The sequence below is a fragment of the Botryllus schlosseri genome, chromosome 8, assembly GCF_051294905.1.
Source record: "Botryllus schlosseri isolate E-star chromosome 8, Bs_hap1, whole genome shotgun sequence".
NCBI classification, from domain to species: Eukaryota; Metazoa; Chordata; class Ascidiacea; order Stolidobranchia; family Styelidae; genus Botryllus; species Botryllus schlosseri.
This window is the reverse complement of record NC_137243.1, coordinates 16,313,127-16,324,443: the sequence shown is the minus strand read 5'-3', so window position 1 is coordinate 16,324,443 and position 11,317 is coordinate 16,313,127. Positions and strand designations below refer to the sequence as shown.

The 11,317-nt window shown below is 39.4% G+C and overlaps 1 protein-coding gene across 4 annotated transcripts in view; it reads left to right on the top strand.

Annotated features, from left to right (window-relative positions):
- The window catches only part of LOC145445086 (uncharacterized), a 96,546-nt gene that overhangs the window by 73,226 nt on the left and 12,003 nt on the right, over positions 1–11,317 (top strand). For 3 of the 4 annotated variants that reach the window (XM_080323206.1, XM_080323205.1, XM_080323208.1), the window contains 6 exons: positions 275–554; positions 7,842–7,922; positions 7,987–8,033; positions 8,438–8,557; positions 9,856–9,974; positions 11,073–11,180. In XM_080323206.1, coding sequence (XP_080179332.1) covers positions 275–554; positions 7,842–7,922; positions 7,987–8,033; positions 8,438–8,557; positions 9,856–9,974; positions 11,073–11,180 — 755 coding nt within the window. The remainder of the gene's footprint in view (positions 1–274; positions 555–7,841; positions 7,923–7,986; positions 8,034–8,437; positions 8,558–9,855; positions 9,975–11,072; positions 11,181–11,317) is intronic. The other variant, XM_080323207.1, reaches the window with a different exon arrangement.

Sequence of the window (11,317 nt, the reverse complement as noted above, 5' to 3'; positions counted from 1 at the left end):
TGCAACACGGCAGTATGCAAGAGGAATTGTGTTTACGTTGTGAATACCCTACAACATATCGATAGGTAAACCAATTGGGAGACACGATGTCGCAGCACGGTTATGAATACGTGGATATGCGTCATGCCACGTGTTGTTAGACTACCATTGAATTTATGTGATTATCAGTGATTTCCAGGTATTGTGTTGTATAACTCCAGCTGTTGATATATGTAACTTCTCCTTCAACATCAAAGCCGTTTATATAAATGGACGTTTTCTTATGTCCATGCAGAAAGCACGAACGCAGCTCTTCGCCGATAGAAAACGAGAATTTGAAATCTGCGTCGCAAATTCAAGGTTCATCTCCGCATAACAAGAATGGAGATGGATTACAACGTAAACAAATAGAATCATCCGAGGAGGAAGATGAAAATATCAAAAGAATTAACGATGAAGAAGGGAATGAGAGTCAGAATCCTTCTATTTCGGTTCCGTCAGATGACGAGATTGAAATCGACGAGGCAGCCCATTTCAAGACAGCGTTTGGGAAATCCTCATCACCGAAATTGCCAGTGAGTATTAAGGGGATTTCATTCGAATTTATTCTCGTGCAGGGTGCTATGGCCCAAGACTACGGACGTGACATTGAGGATTAGGAGAGCAAATGGGAAACTTATAATTAAACGACTTAATCCGGCTTTCTTGACGATGTACTGATTTCCTGCTTGAACAACGGATACTTCTGTATGCTCTCGGATTTTTTGAGACACAAAGAATAATTTTCTGCTAGTAAAGGGAATATATGTAGAATAAAAAAAATCATCAAAATAGTTGACTAATATATTGGTTCTTGCTGTCCGTTATCGGGATAACTTCTTGTATAAGTTCGATGGTCGAGAACCATAAGCAGACATCCACAGTTTAATTCGCCATTCTGTTCTGTTCGTCAATTTTCAATCGCTTCATAACCTTTAGAGCCGGCATGTCCAACATAACGCCCGCGATGAAATGTTGGGTAAATGAAAAAATGCAGGCGTTATGCAGTACATGTCTATCAAGAGTTAGGATTTTCATCAATATAAACTTCCAAGTAAATAGTTCCTCAAGACGGAAGATTTCGAACATCTTTCCTGCGACACATGATAACCGTACGGCGATGATCTTACGTCTATACACTCTACTTATGATTAGTATCAAGTCTGAGACATCACCTCGAATTCCGAGAAGGGAAAAAAGTGCACACGAGTTAAGAGTTTTCAAGGAAAAAATGCACGGAAAGCTAGTTATTCACAAAGTCGAAAATGCTCATTCCAGGATGATTGTTCCGCAGCATAAGCTTGTCCAGAAAGCTTCAACGGTGGTCTGATAAAACAGGGTCTAATGCTCAAAACTCATGCCTATTCCAGATTAGGACACGTCATTTGGTGCTAGATTGCGATACGATAATTTTGCCGAGACATATTCACTCTGATGAAACATGTCATTTGGGCCACAATGCTGTGTGACAGGAACCAGGCAACCCGCTGTACCTAAATTATGTTGACCGATACTTTCGTGAAACATAGTTTTCATTACATATCTGTTTCCAGCTAACCACGACTAGAATTCTGGACTTTACTTAACTTTTGTGAAAATTAAATTCTAGTTGGTACTCCGTGAAAACAGTCTCTTAATTTCTCGGTCCCAGTCTCTCTGTCTCTCTCTCTCTCTCTCTCTCTCGCTCTCTCTCTCTCGCTCTCTCTCGCTCTCTCTATCTTACTGGAAGAATATAATACGTCTACATCTACCGGACAAAATTGAAATAGCGGAAAGTTACTAAGTGAATCACTAAATATTACGAAGTAGAAGTAGGAGCAGCGGGAAAATAGATTTACTCGAGTAAGTACCGAAAATAGAAGAAAACTACCTGAGTACTTCCGAAATGATAAGCCTAATCACCTATCGCACTTTAAAATTGTATCAGTCATGACAACAATCATTTCTTCATTTCTCTTTCTTTATTTTGGTGAGTTACTTCAGTCTGGAGGTTTCGTAACCTTTTGATGAACCGAATTTGAAGCGTCTATGGTCACAACAAAATCTCTTGTATCCTCGCGAGTCACGCGAGTCAATAGCAACAGCTTTACTATGGTTAATGAGACCAATTATTGTAAGCAATGTTTCCTCTAATTTTTGACGAGTCTCCGCGGACTCACCAACTCACTGCGCGGTCTCTTGGACAACAGTGTGTAACGACTAAAAAAGGTCATCACTTCGGATTTTTTGGGCGCAGCTTAGATTTTCTGAGCGCAGAGGCCGTGTGAGCACAGCGCAATTGCGTACGTGCGCAGATAAGAGGGAACATTGATTGTAAGTTTATCAAATGTATAGTTTGCGAATAAGGGTGATGGTAGAATAGAGCCCCAATTATCGAAAATATCTTATTACTCACATAGGCTTGATAATGACGCATCCCATTGAACAGCAATGATATTGATTTGAACGTAACCTTTGGCAATATTTGTCTGGTTAGGCTCGCAAGCGATCAACTAGACTAGATCCGGTCGCAACCCAATTTATTTTGACATACCTGCAGATCTATATGATAGACGGAACCATGTCGGCATGACAGTACGGACCCTATAATCGAGTTCATATACAATTCAGCCTGTTATTGAATTCCTATTAATCACCCGATCAATCTAAGATTTGCAAATATATTATTTTCGAGGTGGTCTGGTGCACAAGACCATAGTATTCAAGCACCCTACATATAACAACAACAACCACCTGCAAAACTACTTCATAATTTTATAAATAAATGTGTCACCATATACGGAGCACATCTTCAACGCAAAATATCGACGGGCAAGTTGCTCTTTGCTCAAAAGCAAGAATATATTTAACATGTAGTACATTTCTAGTTTTAGGGTTATATTTAAGTATATAAATCATTGGACCAAACATAATTCATAGAAACCATAAACTTCCATTGAAACTTCCAAAATGAATTAAAAAGCTGACATCTCGACAGCCGGAAAATTAGCGAGCTTCAAAACATTCAGTTAAAAACTTGTCAAAATCGTGAATAAATTTCTTCAACAATATTGGTAGTTGGGCATAGATTGCAAGGACACTACTATATTTAAATCGAAAAAAACAAGTCGCATTGAAGCACTGAACTGAAAGTGAAGAAATTTTTTAAGTTGACTAAATTTCTCAAAGATCTGGGGGTCAACTCGTAATTTCAAATTGCATGTTGATGGCCGCCAACACATAGGGGAGACCTGGGACAAATGTAACACGGGGCAAATGTAACGATCGACCTCACCGCTAGTAGGATAAAGAAATCGCCTTCATATTTTGAGTGCACATGCGGTAGTTATGTCTTCTAATATATTTGAAGTTACGTTGAGCTACGACGCGAAACCCCGGAATAATTTCAAAAAAAAACAACGAAATTTTGGACCCTTGAGTAAATATTTTATGATCTGGAAAAATTTGTTCTGAAGAATAAAACTTCAAGTGGTTACAATGCAATATATGTAGCTGGAACAATGTTACCATAGTCTACCGTGATGATAGGGAAACTAGGACTCACGTAGCCGGCAAGGCACCATCCTGAGACATTAATCATGGTCGAGCGTGTCAGGGGCAATTGTAACACTCTGTTACTTTTGCCCCGTTACAATATCTTTTCAATGCTGAATATATGTGTTCATACGTTGGTATCACTAATTATCTACTGCAGATGAATCTTGCAACAGCCAGAAGTTTAATACCAGAACAGACTCTACCTGGTCATACCAATTCTAACATGATAGTCAGTCGAAACGGCCATACAGAAGTATTCTTGTGAATCTTAGGGTCCGGTTATTTCCGTGATTCTACCACCCTATCTCATGTGTTGATCAACTTTTGTTGTGTCGACCTTCAATATGGCCACTTAAGAGCTTGCCCACGACTGAAATCTCATCCCATGACTTTGAGCATAGTCCACTTACATTTTGTCATCTGGTGTGAACAATTTACTTTAATTTTGTACGGAACAGAAGATTACCATTATCTTTGATGCCACGCAATGTTGTGTCCTCGTTTTGCTACACTATCATCGGCCTATTCAACAAAGATATTTTAGCCAGGTCGGTTTCGCACCTTCGCAGGTGACCAAATGCCCAACCCATTATGCACGCTGAGCTACAGCACCTTGGTAGAAGAGGCCGAATATGTGTAGGGAGATGATGAAATGAATGTGTTTCTTGTACACTTTGAGCTCATGCAGAAGGCACGAAGGATGATAATTTATTCAGATGCCCACAATGCGATGGGGCGTAGCCTGGAAGCGTTCAAACTTCTATTTTTTTAGTTTAATTCAATAGTACAATTTGTGCTCCCATTATTGTTATTCATTTCGTTGGTTTTTAGTTATAAATAACACTGTTACAATTGCCCCGGGGTACGGGGTGATTGTAACGTTTTAGCGACGATTTTCGCGACCCAAAATTTCCATGATTGATTATTGATTGAGATCCATTTTAGTTTTTATATCAACTATCAAGTTGTTGGCTTCTTTATATAAAAGTTTGGAAATGAAATATCCACGAGAACAACACGCAATGTTCGAAAACACAAAAACTGTTGCAATTGTCCCCGGTCTCCCCTACCAATTGGATTACGTTGAAACGGCCGCATGTTGAGCACCGTTGCCATGTGGTCATCAATAAGTACTTGCAATAACAATTACTAATTGTGTAATGCCTTTCATCGAAGTCAGTTTCCGTCATTGGTGAACTTGGCGTGCGGATTGCGGATATATTTTTCGCAATATTGGCAATATTACCAGTAGGGATTTGGGTAAAGCAGCGACTATATGAAGTAGCGTCTTTCGGCTACTCCCGCGCGTGAGGTTGACACAGCGTATCAGTGTTCTGCACAGTTAATCGTATCATGATTTGGCAAAGGTTTTAACGACAGAAGCCCTTCCCTGATGCTATCCTCACTGTTGATCCGGGTATGTAACCGCCATTGGTTAACAATGGTTGGTTTCTGGAGAGACCAGCCAGCCCGCGAGACCAACGCTGTAGCCACGAGTTATTTATTGCACTGTACTATAATTGGTACTACGTCCAACCAGTGCTGTGTACCCTACCGCATTATCACAAATGAGGTCGAATAAGGTCAACTCACCCCGTTAATAATTAAAGCTTAGTAACATTCAGTTGCACATATACATTGGATGCAAAGAATCGGCTTCCTATTAGTCCTGTAGTTGAACTGCAGTAACGAGGACTCCTTAATAGCTCACTATTTTACGATTAATTTCTGATAAATTGACTTGACACCTAAATTAAGGCAATTGCGTAGTATGAAGTTGAAATTGCAAGCGAGGCCCATTCGTCGACTATTTCTTACCATCCACTATGGAGTAAGCAGGCAATAAACAGTACATTTACGAACTTCTAAGGCGGAGATAATAAGTTCGCAGATCCGGGGAAATGCTAATCGTGTGATTAAATACTGCTAATCGCAACGCATAGAGTTGGAAAAGGTTACGCGTGATGGTTAGTCGCGGTGTCCCGAGTTTTCTGTTGCCTCATAATGCGAAAACGCGTTCTACGCTGTCAGTTGTCAATTTGTTGAATGAAACAGCAGACTGCTGATAACGATAAGACTGTCACTGCAATAGACAGAATAATCATCATCACGAAATGAAAGTCTTGTCCAATTCGTAACGTACAGCAAAGAAACGGATTATAGAATATTGATGTCGCTCTGCAATGACGGATACATAATTCGTTGATTGTTTAGTGAAGCTATTAACTGGGAGACAGTTATCATTGTCGGAAGTATTTGTCAGAGGTGGTTAGTAACGAAGTACTTCTACTTTTTAGAAGTACTCAAGTAGTTTTCCTCTACTTCTTGCACTTACTCAAGTAGATCTGATTTTCTCTACTTCTATTTCTACTTTTTGATATTTTGTGATCTACTTACTTACTTTTCGCTATTTTCAGTTTGTCAAGTAGAAGTAGTTTAATCCCCAATACGAAAGATAGCCTGAGGATTTTTGGGACTGTTTTCACGGAGTACCAACATTTAATATCCATAAAAGTCAAGTAAAGCACAAAATTTTTGTTGCGCTTCGCGCACAGTATAGTCATGGAGTGACAAATATGTTTTTACGTAAGTATCGGTGAATATAATTTAGGTACCGGATTGCTTGGTTCCCCTCACACCGCATTGGCGCCTACAGTAAAAATGACCCACCATAACGTTGAAACTACCGTTTCGCAACCTATCATAACGTAATCTAGCAGCCCCTGACGTGTCCTGCTAATCTCGAAAATCCGACTTTTTTTAACGTTACAATTGTTTTAGCAGATTTTTTAGATCACCTTTGATGCTTTATGGACAAAAGACATGAAACTTATTTTCCGCTTTTTAGAAGCGGTATTTGTATTTCACTTTCAATTCCGAGTATCATACTTTGAGTTCTAAGTACTTTCAATTCTTTTGTCAGCAGAACATACATGTTGAAGCATAAAAGCAAGTATAGTAATGCCTCGATTTTCCGAAAATAAAGCTACACTAAATATAAATTTTACGATCCACAATATTTTTTATTAACGTTTCCAAATCGCAAAAAGTGTTGAAACCGTATCCGATACAACTTTTCCGTATTGCTCTTCGCCTAAACTTGGAGCCTTATGATATGGCGTAAGGCGCCATGCCATGTTATTCTCTAAAACGGGGTCTTCTAGTAAACAAAGCTTTAGTATCGCATTTCCATATCAATACTATAATTTGCATCCCATGATGCGAAAGAATGCTTATTCTGTCAAAAAATTGATGCCTCCTGGGATGCATCAAGCTCTCTGCACCTTCCGCATATAGCTCAATTTGCAGCTTTGACAGTCCATGCGAACGAACAATAACTGTTTTTAAAACTACTTACTTACTTGAGTAGATTTAAAGTCAGTCAATTCTACTTCTACTTCAAGTAGTTTTAGGTTGCTTATGTAAGAAGTACTTCTACTCGTACTTGAGTAGATTTTTTCGTTGCTACTTCTACTTCTACTTAGGTAGCTTTCTTGACTACTTTGACCACCTCTGGTATTTGTACGTAGGAAAAGGAATGGTATACGCAGTTTTTGTAGATAACTAGTTATCTATGGTTTGTTCCGGTTTGGTAAAACATGAGATTAACACTTTATGCGCTGCGATCAACCGGTTTACTTGATCCTGGGTTGATAAATGCTAACGAACGCGATAATCGACTTTGTTGCTAATCCAACTTTATTATCTCCGCCCTAATTCAGCGTAGGTAATCGGGATGTCGTCTTGTAGCTCTTGCAGGTCGTGTCTTACAACTACAATAAAATTTGGAATTTAAAGTGTGACAGTTTTCTCCAGTAGTGCTGAATCCGTTTCAATATGTCGAGTTCATTGTTCAAAAATGCCGCAATGTCGATCGGGTCTGCATTTGTAACGGGGACATTCACTCGACAAGGTCGCATCGACGATAAATAAATATATCTCTTGCTGCAATGAAGACTCAACAATTAATTTCGTCTAGTCTGTAGTTTTAAGAGTAGCGAGGATAACCGAGGAGCTAATTGGCGGAAAGATCAGCAGTGTGAACAACGTACGATGTTACTACTGAATCGGCACAGCCACAATGATTCCCTATATTATGTGGGCCGAGGCAAAAAGGCATTTGCTGCTGGCTATTTCATTACATTTATTCGAACCGACAATATCACAATTGCAAATTCACCAACTATTTTTGAATTTTAATTCAAGAACACATTCAACAATAGTTACTGACATGTTATTGTTGAGTAACTACTTCATGTCTGACAAATTCTATACCTCGCCAATAGAGTAAAAGAATCCCTCTGTTTCCGGAGTTGATCTCAAATCCAAACACACAATTGGAGCAGCGAGATGAAATTCGCGAGCCAGTGAGTTTATAAGCCACAATTTCGGAGTCGCCACTGATCCCTATTGATTTATTTCTATTTACAGAGACGGGATTTATCACACCGTGTTGACAGAATGTCGATGAAGGCCAGGTGGGTTAGAAGTATTATTGGTATTAGATATATGAGTGTTTGTTTATGCTCCTTTTGGACGTGATCTGAGAACTGGTCGCAAACATGAACATGGTGGGTCGATATCACATCTGTATTGTGGCGAAAACATCTGTAGTATGCTATAACAAATGAAAACGGCTCACACCTCCAGATATTTTTATAAAATTACATCAGTGCTAGCACTTGGAAAGTAAGGTTATACATTAGTGATTAGGGGGGAGTAGAGCGAGCAATCCAATCCAATCAATTTTGTTTCGAGCAATACCGAACTAAGTACCAGAGTACCAGTGTGAATGGTCGGTTTACAGCATGGTATATTAAATATTGTTTACGTGATCAAAATCGCCAAATTTACTTCTCTGTGTCATTTGTGTATCTCATAGGCGGCCAATCCGGTCATTGCAGAAAGATTTGAGCTTGAGCATGGACAAGTCTGACGAAGAGCTGGAGTATGAGGTTGGAAGTACCGTAGAAGATGTGCTCAAGAAATATTGCATCATTAGGTAACCCTGCATATGCCTATTGCCTTGCCGATTCAAGCAGGCTTTAGCGAAGATTGCCAACGTTCCCGTTATCGTCACGCCCCTCGAGTCGCTATATAGTTCGCCGTTTTCGACACTACTGTCGCTGTATTTTATATTTATCGCTGGTTAATGATGCTTTCTTACTAATAATGTGAGATTGCGAACAATTATAGCTACGCGAGTAGGGTTGCATTTAAAACAAATCACGTTTTTAAAGACCTTGTATAAAACAGTGCTTAAAAATCAATGTTGTATAATTAAGCCATAATTGTGCAAATACTTTCGAAAAAGCATTTTGTATGAGCCTTCAGTTGAATTCCACCCGATATAGTCGACGTATGGGAGAGAGAGAGATATGATATTCTTTTTCGCCTGCACCATCGAGATGCTTTGACGACGGAGTTGCGATACGGCCCCATGAGGTCATCTAGTCTGCGCCCCCGTTTTTTTTCTCCTCCATACTATCCGTGATTTCTGAGCGCCTAGCAGGATAGCTGCGGATACCAATTTTCGAGCCTTTGGTATGACCCGGCCGGGGATCGAACCCACGACCTACCGCTCGAGAAGCCGGACGCATAACCATTACACTACACTATCTCGCTCGGTGGAATGGAATGGAATGGTTGAAACCCTGCAAATCGTCGCCAGTTCAACAGTTATGGAACGTAGATATTGCTAAATCATCGGCATAGAATTGATGTTCTGATGATGATGACCACGACCGGATATATATATATATATATCGACTTTCAATTAAATATAAGGGCAAAATAAAACAGGAAACAAAAGAACATCAAGATAATCAGTTTTGGGCCCGGAAAAATGCTGCATAACGATGTAGTGCAGGCTAAAAATATTTCTTGTCCGATTATGGCAGGCGTCGGTAGCCTTTTTCGTCAAAGGAGCCATATTTACCCTATATTTTCAATTGTCAATGCCAATCCACTGTGACGTCACAATTAAAGATTTGTGACGTCCTGAAAAACATGTTTTGAACAAGGCCCCTGTTTTCAACATCTCTGTTTCAAATTTATTTTTTTAAATGCAACCCTACATTTGTATCACCTTATTGCTGGTTGGATGATCACTTCCGCTATGAAACGGATGTTAGCTGATTTTAATCTCGACTATGCCAAGTTTCTGCGTATCGGTGGTTTTTCTGGGCTCCTCATCGGCGATCCCATGGTAGACACATCTTTCGAAAAATCCATGAGAGATTGCGTGAGCCGGTTAAAATCAAATTTAATATAAAGTGCGTTAAACGCGCATTGTTGCAGGGAAGATCGCTTACCGAGGTATCGACATATATTCGACAAGCACATCATGCTGATGGAGATGCGGGAGCAGGAGAGATCGATCAAAGCGCAAAGAGTGGAGGCTGCAAGAGATTTGCATTGTGAGTAAAAGCCTGTTATATTGCCGTTAAAAGAAAGGTCAATTTTCCGTACCGTACCTTAAATTCGAATTTCCGCGGACAGTGACGAACTAACCATTTTTAGTCGTGTCTGTATATTTGCCTAACACTCAAAACAATAAGAGAGGAGGGATCGCCAAAAAAGAGACATTTTGATGTCCTCGGAGGACATTTTAGTTTTATCGAAAAAAGAGGACAAATTCTCATAAAATGGGACATATGGTATCCCGAATTAATATCCATTTAGCAGCACGTGCAAACAATGTCATTCAATCCTTTCCGGAAATGAAATCAATATGCCGCAGATTATAGTTTAAACTTTTGACTCGGCCCACCACAATAGTTTCCGCTTGTGATTTGGCCACTTGAGATAAATAATTGCTAACTCCCACCATTCTCCGTTTTCATTAGCCTACTATTATAATATATATAATAATGACAGCAATCATAGCATGACCCCTAATCTATTTTGGACGACTCATTATGAACGATTTGACTGTCCAAATGGAACTTGCATATTTTCAGTCCCAAAATTGGCAGCAACGAGTCCAAGTCCGCCTCCGAATGCTGTATAATGAATACTAAAGAGCCCTGATACATCAATTGATGAGGGTCAATCGCCTTATGTTCGCGAGTTTCATACGTTTATGCCTTGATTTTCTACAGTTTAGCTACTTTATTTAATTTCATGGCGAATCTTTGGAAGGGACAATTAGTTTTGCTTGTGGAGCATAAATCCGCACCGATATAACATAGCGCGATGCACAATGCTTTAATATTGCGCACAGCACAAATGTAAAATGAACCATGAGAAGTGAAAAATTGTCTGTCTGTGGACAACGTATACTAAACGCCATTCGGCGTTGTATTGTAATCTGCCGTTATTGAATATTTTAATCGCAGAGGTTAATGCCAAATCATGTTTTCAACATGCTCACAATGTTAAGTATGCAGTATAAGGATATATTTAATTCATTGAGATCAATTTTAATTACAAATTCTACCGAAAATGATCTAACGATGCGCAAAACGACTATATAGCAGTAAACGACGGTGCGACTTTCAATTTTCTTATCTCAGATGATGACGTCGGACCGGCCTACGAAGAGCTTAAAAAGTGCGAGTTTTTGTGGGACAACTTGTCGCAAAGCATCGAAGAATTAGAATATGAAATAAAGGCTGCAAGAGGTCGGTGAAAGAATTACATTTATGGCACGTTAGAGCTATCACATATGTTTGTTCTTCGAGTAAATAATCCCGTTATGTATAAAAAAAACTTCTCGAAATCACTACAAACCTGTATTTAGTTAGTTGTTTGGATTTGT